The 19164-nt window shown below is 43.3% G+C and overlaps 1 protein-coding gene across 1 annotated transcript; it reads right to left on the bottom strand.

Annotated features, from left to right (window-relative positions):
• Nucleotides 1–15893: 15893 nt before the first annotated feature.
• Nucleotides 15894–18518, bottom strand: LOC144821882 (uncharacterized). Its single transcript, XM_078679038.1, has 3 exons — nucleotides 18490–18518; nucleotides 17199–17809; nucleotides 15894–17086 (listed from the first exon to the last, which is right to left on the bottom strand). The coding sequence occupies exons 2-3, from the start codon at nucleotides 17763–17765 to the stop codon at nucleotides 17042–17044; spliced, it is 612 nt and encodes a 203-aa protein (XP_078535164.1). The 5' UTR covers nucleotides 17766–17809; nucleotides 18490–18518; the 3' UTR covers nucleotides 15894–17041.
• Between the last annotated feature and the right edge of the window lie 646 nt (nucleotides 18519–19164).

The raw sequence follows: 19164 nt of genomic DNA, 5'->3' as shown, positions 1-19164 counted from the left end.
TGCAAAGTGCCTGATGGTTGCATACGCATTGCATTATTTTTACATTGCAAAAGTGCCTGATTCTAGCAATACGATCTGCATAACATGGTGTTAAGATTACAGTAGAATATTTAGAAATGCTCATTATTATTGCCAGAACTTACAAGGGCTGGCCGGCCTAACAACCAGCCAGGAGAAATATTACCAACACGCATATGTTGGATTTATATTGCGTGGTCTTGTTGATAGAGCGCGCAGGACCGCTAGCTTGATTTACCATACTCACCTGGGTCCGTATACATTCACACTTTGACCTAGTAGTCCTGCATTTTCTATTACTTACAGTCTATCAGTACTTTGAGTCCTTTTAGGACTTATACCTGTAAACCATGACTTACCAATCCTTGTCACTTATGCTATAAGTCCTAGGGATCACTGAGTTAGAATAATAAAGTAGCATTAAATAAAATGTACCTTTCCTGAAATAACCACAGACTCTGGAGAAGTGTTTACTCTTTATCTATGCAACTTTAAGTGAGTCTTCATCCAAGTTACAGAGACCATACATTTAATAAGTAGAAATATGATTAATAAGATATAAAGTTTGCAAGAAATCACAGTAATACCTTTAGACATTGGTACCTGGGAAGGTTGAGAAAGGGAAATAGCACATGGACATACTTTTGTATAACGTTTTTGGACCCTGTTGTAATTTTCCCGATTCATGCTCTTATATAGGTATAAATCACCATATCCTTATATAGGCATAGAAATCATAACCATATTTATTTGATATTTGATATTTGATATTTGGGGGGTATTTGTAGAGCGCAACGTTCGCTCCGGAGGGAGCATCTTGGCGCTAAGAAACCTAAATGAACCAGTCCAGGGGGTTAGATGGAAGCTTTGGAGTACTCGTCCGGAGGATTAAAAATCCATGTTTTTAGAAGCTTTCTAAAGGGCTTTTCCTGGGTTTGTTGTCTGAGATTTTTAGGGAGTTTGTTCCAGGCTTTGGATGCAAGGAAGCTGAGGGTTTTGTCACCCTTCGTTTTCAGGTTGTATTTAGGGAGAAGGATGAGGTTGTCATTGGTTGAGCGAAGGTGACGACCGGGCGTGTAATGGGGAAAGCGCCTGGTGAGGTATTTGGGGCCTGTCTTGTTGGAGGCGCGGAAGGCTATAATCAGGATTTTAAAAAGAATCCTTTTGTGAAGGGGGAGCCAGTGGAGTGAGTGAAGCGCTGCAGAGATGGAGGATCTGCGGGGTAAGCCTAGGACAAGGCGGGCAGCTGTGTGGAGTACACTCTGCAATTTAAGGAGGGTGTTCTTTTTGACTCCTGCAAGCAAGCCATTGCAGTAGTCCAGTCGCGAGATTATGAGTGCGACTGTCACCGTCTTTCTGGCATTGATGGGGAGAAAGTCGAAGAACTTTCTGAGGGATCTGATCGTTCCGAAGCATTTGCCTGCAATGGTTCTGGCATGCTGGTCAAAGGAGAGTTCAGAGTCGAAGATTACGCCGAGGTTCCTGGCTGATGACACCATCTGGGGGGGGCAACAGAATTATCTGGCCACCATAGTGCTGGACAGAAGGAGATATTTGTGCCAATCGGGAGGATCTCTGTTTTGCTTGAGTTGCATTTCAGATGGTTATTGTCCATCCATCGGAATACTTCGGTCAGGCAGTGTTTAAGGTTGAGTTCAGCTCTGGTCGATAGTTTGTCAAGCGGCACAATGAGTTGTGTGTCATCGGCATACGAAGTGACAGGTATGCCAAATGATTCTATCAGGTTAAGGAGGGGAATGAGGTATACATTAAAGAGGAGGGGGCTTAGGATAGAGCCTTGCGGGACACCTGAGGGGACAAGTTTGTTTTTGGAGTGGAAAGGGCCCAGCGTGACGGCTTGGGAACGGTCCGAGAGAAAAGATGTAATCCAGGATAGGGCGGTGTTGGAGATTCCAATGTCCCTGAGTCTACTGATGAGAATGGAGTGGGAGACGGTGTCAAACGCCGCCGTTAGGTCGAGAAGGATAAGGATGCAATTTTTTCTCTGATCTTGTAGAGTTTTTATGGTGTCGGACAGTTCAATGAGAGCAGTTTCTGTCGAGTGTCTGGAGCGGAAACCGGATTGTTGGGGATGGAGGAAGTTGTTATCATCCAGGTAACGTTTCAACTCATTGTGGACTAGGTGTTCCGTAATTTTACCCAAGGCCGGGAGTAGCGTGATAGGGCGGAGGTTGGTGAGATCCGTCAAGGGTTTATTTGCTTTCTTTATAAGGGGATTGACGATCCCGTTCTTCCAGCGGTTGGGTACTGATCCTAAGCTAAGCGAGCGGTTGATTAGGCTGTTGATGATCGGGTTGACCTCATCAATGAGTTGATGAAGTATCATAGGGGGACAAGGGTCGGATGGGGCACCAGATTTGCAGGCCAGGATGGCTTTTTTCGACTGTTCAAAAGTGACAGTGGGGAAATGACTTAGTCCAGGGCTTGAGGGGGCCAATGGGGGGGACACTGGGGGGGCAATGGGGGGGGGAAATTGATTTGGAGCGAGGCAATCTTTTCCTCGAAGTAGTCAGAAATTTGATCGCAAAATTTCTGAGAAGGGGGAATTTCAGGCTGGAGTGCCTTTGGATGCGTGAAAGATTTGACGATTGAAAACAGAACTTTTTGTTTTTGGCCTGCGTTTTTTATGGCATTGACGTAGTGATTTTTTTTTGCCAGTTTGATTTCCGCGAGGTAGTTTTTCCTTGTTGTAATATAGGAGGACCGGTTGGTAGCCTCGTATGTCTTCCGCCATTTTCTTTCTGCTTTTTTACATAGCAGATGCATTTTAGCAAGGTCTGGTGTGAACCAGGGAGCATTAATTTTAGTTTTGGCTTTGCGTCGGGAGGCACAGGGGCGTGAAGGCGGGATTCTGGATTTAATTTCTTGAGTAATCCAGTTTTGGAAGAGATCGGCATCAGTGTCGACATTGCCGGAAAGAGTGGGAGCTTGTGTTAGCATTGAGGGATTAAGAGCAATGTTATCCTGGACCTTTTTCCAATTGATATGATTATCAGGGTTGGAGGCAACTTTGTCACGATTGGGTAGAATTTTGTTCAGGATATGGAATGGGATCAAGGAGTGATCAGACCAGATCTGAGGCAGAGGGGAAAGGGTAATCAAAGAAGGGAAATTAGAGCAGATTCCATCAAGGGTATGACCTAGAGAGTGGGTGGGTGAGGTGATAAATTGCCTAAGGTTGAACATCTCGAGGGTTTGTAAGAAATTGATGGTATGGATATCAGTATATGATTCTAGATGGAGGTTAAAATCACCAAGAAGGGTGAAGAAAGGGTATCTAAGGGAGAGTTGTCATAGGGAATCGTACAGAGATTCGAGAAACTCAGTTGCATTGCCCGGTGGGCGGTAGATAAGTCCGCCAGAGAACGAAGTGTGTTCGTTCAGTTTTATAGAGAAACCTAGTCCCTCAGTTTTTCTCAAAGGCTCTAGACTGAAGGTGTGGCAGTGGAAGGAATCTTTAAGGATAATTGCAACACCTCCGCCTCAGCCCTTGGCTCTATCTTCACGAAAGAGGGAGTAGCCCAGGGGAAGAGCAACAGCGATATCGGGGTTGCTATCTGCCGTAAGCCATGTCTCAGTTATCATGAGGCAGTCGAGGTCGAACTCCAAGATGAGGTCGTGTATGTCTTGGTTGTGCTTGCACATGGAGCGAGCATTGATCAGGCCACCTTTAAAGGAGGGTAGAGGGGCCTGAAGTAAATTGGCTGATGGGACGGCTGAGTGGAGCTCAGCGGACCAGTGGCAGAGTTTGCAACTGAGAGGGCCTGAAAGTGCGGTTGGGTCAAGTATGCATGGGCAGTGCCTGGAGGGCTGTAGTTGAAGAAGATCGCTGGATTGGTAGGTGATACGGGGAGTGAGTTGGGCAGAGTTTCCTGCGCCTGTCGCGGTCTTGGCGCGGACGGGCGCAGACGGGCTTGCCTTAGGCGCGCCTTCGGCGCGCAAACGGCGCTCCCGCTGCGCTCGTCCGCTGCGCGTCCTATGCATGCACATTTGTAGGGCGGATAAGGGGCGTGGCCTCCAAGGGGCGGAGTTAGCACGCACGCCGCTGGGGATGGCGGCGGCAGGCAAGAACCTGAGAAAGCGCGAGCAGCTCTTGAATCAGCTGGGCGCTCAGGTAAGATTGAGCGCTAAGTTGTGCTTTGTGATTTAAAAGCAGGTAACTAGTGACATAGAAAATACAGTGCAGTAAAAGTACAAGTTTTTTTAAAAAATTAGCAACAGAGTACCTCCAGCCCCGGCTTTCCGCCTCAAGGCTGGGTCAAGGTTTGCTGGTAGCCGCTCTGAATCAGCGGGTTAAGTAGGGCGGATAAGGGGCGTGGCCTCCAAGGGGCGGAGTTAGCTCATGCAGTCCAAATACGGCAGGGCTACTTCCACTAGTTCCTAAAATCGACGAGGATTTCTTGGAAAACTCGGCTTCAGCAGCTAGGGACTTCCCCTTGCTCGAAAACTGACTTGTCCAAGAACTCATGGAGTTTTCAAAGAACTAAGACTCTTTGATGACGTTATTATGTCCACCTTCACGTCAAACTCGTTACCTTCAAGGTATAAATATGCCCACACTTGCCAAAGCAAACACACGGTGGTTTGGAGCAGTTCGACTATCTATTTCCCCGAAGCGCCCTGCTACTGCAAGTGCCGAAGGAAGCCGACCCTCCAGCAGACGCATTGAGAGAGATGCTGTCTTTTCTCCTGGCAAGAAATCCAGCTCCAGTGTTTCCAAGCTACCCTTGCGGGTTGTTGGGAAATAGAGTCCTGATCCTGACCTTCTTCATTCCAAATCAAGGTACGGAGCTGATTAGACCCTAAGAGAAATCTTGGACAGATTCTTGGCAAAGAATACTAAATTGATGCTACACCTCACTTACTTCTTCCCTCGTACTAAGCTTAGGTTAGGTACATCGGGGTAGGCGTATTTCAAAAGCACCAGTTGAGTGCTTTTTAGCCTTTGTTATTTATGTATGTATTTATCTATGGTTTAGGAACCATACAATGCTCTTACAGTATTATTTTATTCTACTCTTTTTACTGTATGCATTATATTTTGCAACCAGTTTTACGTTTGAAGCAGTCCATTTCTTATGCTTGAGAAAGAAGACTGTTGATTAAATCCTTTTATTGGAAACAACCGTCTCTCTATTTCTCTGCACCTCTGGTGAAACGAAGCATGCACGATTGATTGAGTGAAATATCTATCTATTGTTTCCACAACTCTGAAGATCAGTTTTATCTTGGGGAAACAAAGTTGTCATGTTTATGTGGTTGTCAGAAACTAAATCCCTTCTTGTGAACTCGAGAAAGTTTCTAGTGACCTCTGAGCTGGCTGGCACTCACAATTAAGTCTAATATATTGGATGGCGACCTAGTAGACATAAGTCTTACGCCACATCTATAGGGTATATCATTATATATATATTCCAATGCGCAGAGCCTATTGGGAATATAGGAACTACACTACAATATACCTATTCAATAAAAAGCAAACCAAACTAAAAAGTGATATTGAAACATTGGCATTCCCTTCCAAATGACCCAGATTCCATAAAAATGTTTGAAATACCTCAAGTTTTTGCATAGCAAAAAAGTAGAAAAATCAAAGATGTAGGCACAGATTTACAAACATTTTGTGCTGGGTTTGAGTCACTAATGGAATGCAACACAGTACAAAATGTTTACTATGGATGTACCTTCCAGCAAACAACTTGCTTTGTACTGGAAAAAATGCCGGAAAGTAAGGCAAAGCAGCTCGAAGGTTTTTTTTGCGTTACTTTGCATTAAAGGGCTTTCCATAGTTGGTACCAGGGAGTTCCTATGCAATCACCCATGGTTTTGATTCAAATCCCTACCAGCTAACAATGGCAGACAGGGCTTTGTGGTAAAAAAAAGAAAATGCCTTTTTGTGAGTTCCGTATAATGTGAGAAATGTGTGTTTATTTATTTAGACATTTCAGATTTTGAATGTGTGCTCCTCTGTAAAGAACATATACAAAGTCAAAATCATTTTAAAGTTTGTATAAGAAATATGCCATACCGTTCCAGTACAAAACATATGATAGACATCATACATACACTTTTGACACTATGGTACAAAGAAGTGATTGGTGCTAGGCAGCCTGATTGTGCACCGGTGCTAGGGAACGGAGCACAAAAGCCATATATCAGATGGTAGGCTTCTGTACTGCTCTCTCCCTCTAGCTCAAAGCAGCACAACAACCTTGGTTACTGCACTGCATTGTATGACAACTTAGTAATTGTGCCCCTTCGAGTTGGCATGTGTAATTGTAAAGCGTACTGTTGGCCCTTTCTGCAGGGTCATCCCCAAACATTTTGTCTTCCTCCTCTCCTTTTTGCTGAATTTGTTTTTGTTGGCTTTAAGATTCTGCACTTTACTACTGCTAACCAGTGCTGACATGCTTGCGCTCGCTCCCTAAAAAAAGGTAGAATTGGTGTATACCCGATTGGCATATTTGGTTTACTTATAATTCTTTAGCAAAGTGGTACTACATGTGTCCATGGCCTGTATATTAAATGCTATTAGTAGACCTGCAGCACTGGTTGTGCTACCCTGTTAAGTAGCCGTTTAAACATGGGTCAGACCTGCAATTGCAGAACTTGTGTGTGCAGTTCTAAATTGCCATTTCAACCTGGGAAGATACGTCTTTTGCCAGGCCCTGGCCTTCCTTTTTAATACATATTAGTCACCCTTAGAGTAGGCCTGGGCAGCCCTGAGGGCATGGTGCAATGTATTTTAAATAGCTGGACCTTTTAGTTTCACTTGTCTTGGTAGTGAAAAACATTTAAATTAGTTTTTCACTACTGCAAGGCCTATACCTCCCTTAGGATAAAATTGGGATTACCTAATTTCATTTTATAGGCATCATTTCCAAATGGGATGATCTAACTGGTTTTTGTTTGGTGTCTCTGGAATCCTAATTTACTTATGATAAAGTTGGATTTTAAGTTATAATTGTGAAAATGGCACTTTAAGAAAGTTGGCATTTTCCAGCCTGTTTCTGATCACATGACTGCGGGTAAATGGCAGTTGGGCTTTGTGTATTCCACCTAGACATCACACACAATGGGAGCTTAGGTATGACTGAATGGGCTACCCTGACAGGGTGGGAGGGGGAGCTGGATCCTGACTCACTTACACCTGAATGGACTGTGTCCTGTCCCCACACAAAGAGTGGCCTACCCCCTGTAGTTAGTCTGGATCCAGGGCTGACAGGACAAGGCTTGTCATTGAAGTCTCCCCACTTCAAAGGCACTATTGCATATAAGTAATGGACCTCAGACACCACCACTGCAGTACACTTCAGGACCTGTGAATGCTCTGCCAGGGAGAAGGGCTGATGTGCTGCCGAAATGGACTGCTACACTGCTGTACTGCTACTCTGCTAGACTCCGGCCTTGCTGTGTTGACCTGATGCCTAGAAGGACTGTACCTGCATCTCTTGAACCCAGAACCCAGAGTGATTCCAACGATAAGTTGGCTGGCCTCCTGATCTGAAGAATAAGGGGCATAACATGCTTTCAGCAACCTTGCATCTGCACCTGGACTGTGTCATCTCTGATGCCAAGTGGTGCCACCCCAGCCCTGAACCCTTGGAAGTAGGCCTTAGGTGTTTTCCAGTAGAACCAACGCATCTTCTATGCGGAGTGGTGCGTCCTCTAGCTGAATTGCTGTATCTCCTCCACTGAGCAGCGCATCCTCAAGCAGAACTGATATATCGCTGTTGCTGTGTAGAATGGGCCGGGTGCAAATGTCTGAATCATCCTCATATATTCCAGAACGAAATATCGCCGATGGCGCGGTACATCTCTGATCCAGGTTCTCGCATCTCTCATTGATGAAAGCTCGACAACGAAGCTGGCCTCTTCATCTCAGCTTCACAGCTTCTCGGTACAGGCTCATCGCCAACTGCCACATTCCCGGCACCCAGATATCGTTTCGCCAGCCCCATCAATGGCATCCTCGATAGTGATGCAGCAGGACCTTGCACTGCATCCTCACACCAACTCAGAACTGATGTATCACTGCGCCTGCATGACACTTCTTTGGCCCAAATCGACGCAACAGTCTGCTATCAGGATTTAAGGTTCTTTGTCCAGCTGGCATAACCTGGTCTCCATAGTCGGCCCACGCTCCATCACAGTCAGCCTGAACTTGTGACTTTGTCTCGGTCCAGTCCAAGTAGGTATGGCTCTCTTTTACCTCAAATCTTTTAAATTAAATATTTGCGGTTTTTCAGATTGGATTTCTGTCATTTTGGTATTGCTTACTTTATTAAAATATAGTCTGTTTTCTAAATCTGGTGTTGGATCTTTTTGTGTGGTGTTTTCACTGTTTTTTAGTTTGCAGTATTGCACACATACATTACACATTGCCTCCCAATTAAGCATGACTGCTCTGTGCCAAACTACAAGAGGATGAGCATAAGTTAATCTGGGATTTGCCTGTGCTTTACCTAAGCCTGGGTGGAGTTCGGAGTTCCGCTCTGCGGAACTTCAACAAGTGCAAAACAAATTCTGCCGTGCTACGCAGGGCTCCGTAAGTGGTGGAGTGCTTTGGATAAATGCAATTTGCAGTGATGGTCAGAGCCAGGTGTTTGTCCACACTGTGCAATCATCATAATTCTCGCCCCGGTGCCTCCTCGACTCACGGGTTCACACTCTGTGACTCTGGGCAATAGCTTGCTTAATCTCCACAACGGCCCCTCGCGGCGGGATGCCTGACTTTCACCTTGTGGACACTCTGCCGGGGTTTCTCACAGGGGAATACCAGGACGGGTTCCCTAAGCAAGCGCCAGGATGCCCTTTGGGTGACAGGTTTGCGCTATATAAGTACACCTACATTTACATTTACATTTACATCATGAATGGCTTCCTTTCTGCAGCTAAAGTAGATTTTTTACTCAAGCAGCAGCTTTCTCAACACGAACAGACAGTTTCTCAACACGAGTGGTTGTGAGCATACACGACCACTCACAATAAGAAATCCGACCACCTACATTGAAAAATCTCGCTGGGAGGTTGATTTTCCACGCTCGCCAACTTGGCATTGATGATGGCGAACGAGGAAAAATCACACATGGAGGTGGATTTTCCTTGCTCATGCTTGCCAACTTAATGTTGACGAACTAGAGCGAGGAAAAAAACTGCTCCCATGTGAGTTTTTGGGAACTTTGCGAGCTCCACGTAATACAGAGTGTGGAAAACCCAGAAAACTCCACGAGCGGACTGGAGTTCACTGCCCAGACCTAGCCATACCCTGACTGGGGGACTGTGGTTGCTACTTGACCAGGGCTCATATCTCAGCCAACCAATAACCCAATATGTAACACATACTATCACCCTCAAGGGTATCCTGGTGCTAAATAGATGTGTGTGCCTAGCCCTACCTAGGGTAAGTTGGTTAATTGAAAAGCCAGGTCTCCAGCTTCTTACTCAATGTTCAGATTGGTGGGTCTTAAATTGTACAGTGTCTTGAATGTGTGCCTAAGGTGCTTGAAATGAGCACATTTGAATATTGAGGCCCCTGTGGGGTTGTGAGTTCTTTGTGCGCAGTTGGAAATTAATCTGGCTGCTAAATTCTGTATGGTTTGTAGTCTTCCAGTGAATTGCTTGGTAATCCCTGCATAGAGACTGTAGTCCAACTTGCTGGTGACTAGGATCTAAATAAAAACAAATTGAGATGTTGCTTCGTGGCCATTTGAAGATCTTCATCAGCAGGTGTGGAACAGTGTGGTCATGTGTAGTTTACTGTTGATGATGATTCCGGAGTTCCTGGTGTGGGCGCTGGGTCTGAGTTTGTCCAACACTATTTGGAGTCCCATGGTTATTTGTCCATACTGAAGTTCACTACTTCTGTCTTGTTGGTGTTTTGCTTGAGACAATTGGCTTTCATCCAGTTAGTCATACAGTCATAAAACCAAATATAAAAGTGTCATATAATATAAAATATCTCCTTTTGCTTTTCTCAATATCATTTTAGAAGCTGGCCTAAAAGTAACCTTTAGCAACCTTGCAAAATAGTAAAAGGCAAGTTCAGTCTAATACATGTAATGTATAGTTCTCTGTTACTCCAAGGAGTGCCCTGGTGCTGAGTTGTTCTGAATATTACAATGGGACAAGCTACAGTATAGTTGAAAAGGTTGTTGATTCACCAAAATGCCAGGTATAGCGGAAGTGACAAGAAATGGCCAGGAAGTGATTTCATATGGCCTTAACCCCGACGACATCACACTAAGGGGCCGATTCCGATTACAGTCGGAAGGGATCCAAACGATGGTCGGAGCCCTTCCGACCAAACCGGAACGTTTCTCACGGATTCCTTTCCAACAAGCCATTCAGATGGCCTGTTCGCCGTCCGGAAATCCCTCAGTACTCCCCCGGCTGCCTCTTTGCGACCGAGGGAGTACGATGGCAGTTTTTCACTGCCTTTTCGTGCCGGTGTTTCCGGCATGAAAAGGCAGTCGGAAACTGTCTCTGGGGGGCCCCCAGCAGGGACCCCATGGGTGTGAGGTGGCCAAATGACGGCCTGGGGGTACCTATGGTGCCCCTCAGTTGATCCTTGCACCCGGTGGCAGGCATCTTGGGGTGCCGGCCACAGGGTGCAGGGATGCACTGCACCCCTGCTTTACACAATGCAGGCCTGCAGTCCGCTCGGAATGCATGCTTCCATTGTGAAGCATACGAATGAGACCGAACAAGGTTCGGTCGCATCGTACCAGCAGGGCCGCAACCGACGACAGCATTTCGGACGGTTAACGCTCCTGACCGATGTCGGACGGACTCAGATCCGACATCGGAATAGGCCCCTAAATAGCATTTCTGAAGTTCTATCATTATTGCCTGATTAATGTAACAACACAATGCCTTCAATTGTTATTTTATATATCGTCTATATTAAGGTGCTGACATGACATGTCAAGGGCACGGTTACCTAAGTTTTACTGAGCAAGTAAAGAGAGTCTCATGTCTTCTAGGGGAGATCAGAGGGTTAGAGTCTCTATCCCCTGAGAACATCGTGAAAAAAAAGGACTATAATAGTGCATTTTAAGACACAATTTTCACATACATTTTCTAAAAAGCCATAGGCTCTGAAAAGACACTCAGTAAAAATTCAAGCCCTTTCATAGTGTGCAAAACTAATGAAATCTGACAGCACCCATGAGCTGACCTAATTATGTTTTTTAAATGTTCTATGAATGCCTCCATTTGTAAACAAATGCCTCCATTGCTAGGGTCAGCATTTTGCCATGGTTGCCCCTTTTGCCCAACACATTGGGCCCGATTCACAGAACTAACGTAAGACAAAATCCTAAACGTACTACTTTTGGTATTCACGGAATGCACTTACTAATTTTGGTATTCACAGAATCCACTTACTACTTTTGGTATTCACAGAATGGTTTTATGACTACTAACTTTACGTCTGCACTCGGGCTGGAAATTCCGGCCCAGAGGCGGAGCTTCCGGCCTGGAAACAGAGCTTCCGCCTTGTAGGCGGAGCTTGCGGCCCAGAGGCAGAGCTCCGTCCCGGAGACGGAGATTTCAGCCATGGCTAAATCCCACCCTCCGGGCCAGAAGCTCCGCCTCCGGCCGCAAGCTCTGCCTCCAAGCCGGAAGCTCCGCCTCCAAGCCAGAAGCCAAAATACCAAATGTGAATACCAAAAGTAGTAAGTGTATTCTGTGAATATCAAAAGTAGCTGTGAATACCAAAAGTAGTAAGTTTAGGATTTTGTCTTAAGTTAATTCTGTGAATCGGGCCCATTGTATACAATATTCCAGTGCCAGATCTTTGCTAATACTATTACTGTACTATGTAAGTTACATTTAGTATCTAAAGGACTGCATTTCGGCATAGATGCACCCTGACAGATGCCAAGGTTGGCTTTCCATATGCCAAGAATTTCCTCCAATGTGCCATTGCTAGTTTGCCACAAGTGCCACCTACGGTAAAAATGTCCTCCAGTATGCCAACATAGGCATTTTTCTACTGGTGCCCCATGCCAAAATTCACCTATAGTGCGTCCGTGCTAGCATTTTGCCATTGGTATCCCATATGCAAGTGTAACCTCCAGTATGCAAGAGACAGCATTTGATCAAGGTTATTTCTATAAGCCAAGAAGAAGGCCGCATCCAACAGCATAACAGCACATTCTCACTCATGCTCAAGACCTTCACTTACACACAGTCATTGTCTTTCACTCACACTGAGTCTCACTCACTCATCAGCACTCACTTGCACTCATTATTTTCACTCACGTTCTTGCACTCACGCTTACCCTCACTCATGAATTTGCACTCTCTCATGCTTACTCTGACTTACTCATACCTATTCACTTTCACTCAAACACACCCACCCACCCACATACCAACATACATGCTCACACATGCTCTCTCACACAAACTCACTTTCACCCTCAAGCAGTGGTGTAACAAAACTTGAGGGTGCCCCTGTCAAGTACACGGAGAGGGGCCCCTATTCCCAGCCAACCACCTACCACTTTTGCTGAGGGGCGCCAAGGGGCTCTCGGGCCCCTACCCACATCAGGGGGTGCTGTGGCGGCTTATGTTACACCACTGCGTACAAACCCACACACACACACAACATACATTTAAAGCCATTTTTTTTCTGAGCCAGTGAAGGGCCCATTCCAGATGCTACTGTTGCAAGTTATATTACACTAATAGTGAATACAAGTCTATTATTCACTATAAAATGTAATAGAAATGATCAGAAAACGAGGTTGGAGCCTGATGCTGATAATACAAGACACTCTTGTGTCGTGATTTTGCCACCGCTGAGTTCTGGCGACCAGGATAGCGCACATTCTGCAGATCCAGGACTGAAGAGGCCTGTAGTGTGTTGTCAGGCATTAATCTAAGTCAAGCCATGATACAACACACAAGCCATTACTAAAATGTGCATGACGTTCATGACAGTCTTATTTCGTATCCCCACTAACTGAATCCATGTCTTCTACTGCCTTATACATATTGGCCATCAAAAGTGAAACATACTGAGCCCTTCCTGTAGGACTCACCATCACCGCAATGTATATCAATACAAGGGGACATCTGGGTCCTCTTGCTTATAGAAGCAGGATTTTTAAGTTGTGGAAAGAAGACCCTTAAATACATTAAATGCTTCCTTGGCTTCCAGCCAAGAATATCTGCATTAAATATTGTAATCTACCCCGGGTGACAATGTTGTTGTTTCATAATGAATTTGGCATTTCTTTGTGCATGCCCCCGGTAAAATTCTGTATCTCAGCTGCCAGTTTAGCATCATGGCATTTCAGCAATCAATTCTACAGTGATTATTGATAAAACGGCCTGAGTCCCAGTGCTGCAGATAAAATCAGATTCCTATTGAAGTGTTCAGATGAAGGAACGCCAGCGGAACCAACAAAAAACAAACAACCTGTTCCAACTGCCTTCTAAAAAGGAGAACAGTTCATGGGAACTGACACATTTTCAAACATATTGCCGGAATTGAACTCTATTAGATTGTGGCAAGGAATTTAACTGTGGCATCTGGATTTTGATTTCTAGGAAACAAGCAACACAGTTTGGAGAACAGGTTTCTGCAGTAGTAACCAAAATGACGTGTAAGATTTATATTTTATTTTGCCTATAAACAGCGACCATTTTGTGACCATCGGGACATATTTTAGCAACGGACACATGATGGGTAAAGCACTTTGATACATTAGGCCCAATAATTCTAATTTATAAATTCGCAGAAACCACCCACGGAATACTCATGCACTTCACTTTAAACCTTTTGCTCAGAACTGTGTGCCCTACAACACTCTCCTCTCCTAGAATTAAGGGTCAATCTGCTGTGATGGTGTGGAAGGACACCTGCTTTTCAGGCATTTCAGGGAAGCAAGCATGAAAAGGGTGGAAGGGCACTGCAGCACTCGCCTGCTTCCATCTGTGCGGCATATGCCTTTTGAGGTTTCGTCTATTGAAATAAGAAAATAACCTGGTCTCGATTTTATGATGCTGCTATTTATTTAGACAGACTCAGTACCTAAATTAATTATTTCTTAGACACTAATTTCATTCTTCACATTTCAAAACATATAATTGACACAATTTCAATTTTCAATATGTCCAAGTTTGACACAGTACACCATATTTAAATAAATAAACAAATTTCAAACAAAAACAATATATATACACCCAAAGGTGTAGAAATAATTACGAACAATTTAGTGCAAATATAATACAAGACAATTAACGACAGTACACCAGTTCTTTTTCACAAAATAGTCCTGTCTGATATGTTATATCACAATGTGCAAGGATTAAGCTCACAAGGGATGCCTTCCGAGGAGTGTTACTTTATTTTAAATGTACACCACTGGGATGCACACTGTTGATTTGATGACCCTCTGTGAGTACTGTACACCATATATAAGTTAATGGAAAGAGCCGACGCGTTTCCAAGCCCGAAAATAATATAACGGGATTTTCATCAGGGCTGGACTGTGTACATGTCGAAGTGAAAAGGAAATAAATGAATAAATATTTGGGCCTTTTCTTTCATTCTGTCTCACTATGTCTATGATATTGGGAGTGATTACCTCTTTGTTTCAAGGATTCATCTTGTGTCTATCCGCATTATCCTTTAACAATTTGTATTCCTGAATGATAAAGGGAGACAAAACAGTTGTCTCAGAATATATGGTTGGGCTTTTTCCTTTCACTGCATCGCTAAAGTGCACTCATATTGTGCGGCAATGATACACTTAGGGCCAGATGTAGGTAGCCAAATACCGGTCGGTAACGGCCAAATTCGGCCGTTACCGACCGGTATTTGGCTTTTGAGATGTAGGTGCCTGAAAACAGGCCATTTCGGTAATTTTACCGAATCTGTAAATATACCGGTCGGTAAATTTACCGACCGGTATTTATACAGAATCGGTAAAATCGAGATGTAGGTGGGACTCTTCTGAGTCCCACAAGCCCTACAAAATCGGTATTTTACCATCAAATACAAGTTGATGGTAAAATACCGATTCAGGTGTGCATGCACATGTGTGCATGCACACCTGTGCCATATGACAGGCAGACCTGCCCTTAGGGCAGGTATGCCTGCCACATGGCACCTGAACCCGTTTTGGGGGTGCTAGAGGGTGTCAAAGTGACACCCCCTGCACCCTTGTGAAATTCGGTATTTACCGATTCGGTAAATACCGACCGGTAAATGCCCAATCATTCCTATGGGCTTCAAAGCCCATAGGAATGAATGGGCATTTACCGGTCGGTATTTACCGAATCGGTAAATACCGATTTTTACCGATTCGGTAAATGCACATCTGTATTTACCTACATCTCGGTACTTATATTTTACCACTTCTTAAATACCGAATCGGTATGATTCGGTATTTAAGAGGTGGTAAAATAATTTTACCTACATCTGGCCCTAACTGATTTCTGATTCCGTCCTGGAGCGAAGCAGTTACGTTTATTTCCGAGTGGTAGGTGTCACAACGAGTGTTAATTCATGGTCGAGCAGGGATAGCATTGTCTGTTGCAACAAATAAATAAAGTACAGACTTGTAACTTGTGTTGATATCATGTATGTACATTTAACTTCGCTGTTTAGCATGGAGGACTTACTTGAAAATGCCTGTTGGAAGCATTAACGTTCGTCACGTTTTCATGTTCGTTTTTAATACGCCTCTGCATTATGGCTTTGCGTGATTGTTTTCTTCTGTGTGAAGAAAATAAGTAAATGATGTATCTCCGATTTTTGGCGAAAACCTGCTGTTGTGAATTGAAGGTGTAAATAAATTCCAGAAGAAAGGAATGAATTATAAAGAACTTTATTCGTGAAGTAAAAGAGCTTGTGGCATGTGCAGTGGCATGTGCAGTGACTGCGCAGAGTCACGGTCTCCTCAATCTCACTCTATGACGTAAGTTATATACCGGCTAGATACTAACAGCATGTCCACGCGCCTAGCAACCAATAGGAGTTGACCACCTTATTAAACAACTAGACCTACAACATCTCCCTTTTTATGGGAGAAATAATGCACCACACTCTTACACTTTAATTGTAACAGGTTGCATAGGGCATATGCTGCAAACAGTAAATTCCTATTCCCCCCTAAGCGCCACCGAAAAATAACATACTTGAAAGGAGGAAACGTTAATATAATAAACTTTGGTGATAATAAGCTAGGTCTAGTAATGGGGTAACCAAGGTATGGCCCTAACTAAATTATACTATACCAACCTGGTGTGGAAAGTGTTTCCCCACCTATTTGAGGGAACTGTGATTATATATAAGTGGAGACATGACCACATCTCCTTCCCTTACATATTAAACAATGATAATTGTTTCAAGATATTCTGTGTTCTTCCAATGAGTTCTTAGTTATGGAGGATGAGTTAAGAAGTCTCTATTTTTGGTGCAGCAACTGAGCGTAGGAAGATGTGGTATACACCGTAGCCGTCTTTTTGCACGTTAATTTCTTGGGATTCTTGCAAGATGATTTAATCAGGAGGTATCCCTTGAACTGTAGTCCGTTTTCCATTAACTTCGTTCTCAGCCCATCTGTGTTTGAAATGAATACATTAGTCTAATGGACAAATTTATCATTTAAAACCTTACTTGAGATAATTTCTTATGAGTTCTTCTGAACTGCTGTACTTACTATTAACCCGATATGTTGGTATGACTTCTCTATTCTGCATGAAACCTATCCTACAACATGTCAGATTGTGATTTTTACTTGACCACTTATACAGTAGATAATTCAAAACTGGTATTAGATGGAAGGGAATAGAGAGAAAGGAACCATAATATAACACAAAGGAATTGGTTATATAACAATGTTGGAACACATATTCTCATCAAAATCATCCACTACATTAATATTTGTTCTTCCGTTGTACTTTTGGTCAAATTTACCGCAAACGCTTGCGAAATGCCCTACCTTTAGGCAGCTAGTACATCTTTTCTTACTTGCTGGACAACTTATGGAATCAGCTTTATGGTTAAGGGAACCACATCTGAAACATACTATAGGGGAAGAATTAGAATTATAGTTAGCACTGTAGGATCTTTTGTCACTATTTTTTCTTCTCCTTCTGTCGTTTACATAAGACACACTAGAACACGATTCATCATTTACCTTTGCTAATTCTTTTCTGCCTTCTAGTGACCTTTCTATGCCCTTGGCAATATCTACCACTTCAGACAAAGTAGGTTTTTTACAGGCCAGTAATCGTTCCTGTATTTTACGCTCAAAGCAATGAAACACAAATTGGTCGTGAATGTACATATCTGCCATGTCACCAAAATCACACTTAGTGGCTAACACCCTTAAACTTCCAATATATTCCTCGACATTTTCTGATTCTAATTGTTTCCTTAATGCGAATCGATGTCTGCCCACCATAATGTTCTCTTCTTCGTCGAATTGTTTTTCCAATCTTTTGACTGCCTCCTGAAACTCATCAAGGGGAATGAACTGTCCCGGAACAGGTTCATAATCTGGTAGGCTTTCAAAAATTTCCTGGCCCGCAACTCCTAATAGTCCATAAAGAATGGCTTTTTTACGTTCGGCTTCAAATTTCTTTCCATAAATCGCCATCAAATAATTTTCGAAAGCCTTGTACCATATTTTCCATTTTGTCACCGGCTTACCAGGGATTTCTTGAAAATGTGCTGATGCATTGAAAATACTCTCGCTGGACATGACTTGACTTCCTTCCCCTGACTCTCTTTTAATAAAGATATCAACTGTGAAGCAGGGTTTTGACAATTAGAATGGAATTAAAAAGGATAGCAACAGTCTATATATAATATTGTACACGGTACTCGAACAGATTCTTAAAGTTGAAATGACAGGAAGAAAGTTACACTTGAATGTGACCAAATACTAAGACAAGAAGCACAATTCATTAAGAATTAGGAATTCTGTTCGTTTCCAACTTTTATGCTAACATGAATAATTGTTTCCTCTCTTGTTTTGCTAAGTGTTGGTACTGCGAACTATGTTCACCTTAATTTGCTGCTGACAATCATAAATGCTAACAAATGGCTTTTACGTAAAATATCTATCCAAAGATGCTTTGATATATTGATATTAAATGAAGCGAACTAATTAACAACTTGCATGCACCTTTGATCATGAAATGAAACACGTTTTAATGTACTAAACAGATTTTTCTACTTGAGAGTTCCTTCTATCAGTTCCCAGAGGGTTGACACTTGAATGGAATGACCTACACTTCGGAGTGGAAAATGACAGATATGACACAGGAATTATATCTTCCTGGGAACGACCCCTAAACGTTTTTTTTATTTTTTTTAACTTTACTCGATGAACTATTATTTTCTGTGGCACGAAGGGACAATGAAAATTGACTTCGCTATTATTCCAGGTGAAAAAAAAACAACTTTAAAATATCTGACGATACCTTGATGTTCCGGTGCGTGTAAAGATGAGGCTGTGTTTATCAATTCGAAATCGGCGCACAAAATGGCGTCGCGTTGCCTACGTCACAAGCGCATTGACGTATGAACAGAGACCCTGTAGTTGCACAGCTGAGACGGTTGACAGGTGACAGTTGGATGGACGTAACTGTCAACTGTGACTGAAGTTTAGACGCGCGTCCAGCACTTTAATTACCTCAACGCTGCGAACACATAAGTTGACAGAAAAACCACAATCAAAAAGATGAAAATTCTGTTGGAATTAAAAGTGCTCTGAACTTGCCTGAATGTACTCTTGAAACGGCGTAGCGAGTGCGAATGCTTCCACGTGATATTCTTTCGTCGAACACTGCCTCACACCGGAATAACTCTATTCCACTTGAATAATTAACTTAAATTAAGCGGCTACCCCGATGTAAATACTCTTCCTCATGCAGCACTTCACAGAAGAACGTTGAAAACTCCACAGTCTGAATTCACGGCTCAAAAATAGAAAAGAAGCGAATTACAATAAGAATGCTTCCTGAAATTGAAAAGAAAGTAGACACTTGCCTCGAAATAAGGTGTAGTCCTCACGAAGAAATCTCCACCACAAAGCTCTCAATTCTTGTATCCCGCCCTCGTCGCCATATGTTGTGAATTGAAGGTGTAAATAAATT

Source organism: Lissotriton helveticus, chromosome 2_2 (assembly GCF_964261635.1).
Source record: "Lissotriton helveticus chromosome 2_2, aLisHel1.1, whole genome shotgun sequence".
NCBI classification, from domain to species: domain Eukaryota; kingdom Metazoa; phylum Chordata; class Amphibia; order Caudata; family Salamandridae; genus Lissotriton; species Lissotriton helveticus.
The sequence above is the reverse complement of the archived record's forward strand: the minus strand, read 5'-3'. Positions and strand labels throughout refer to the sequence as shown.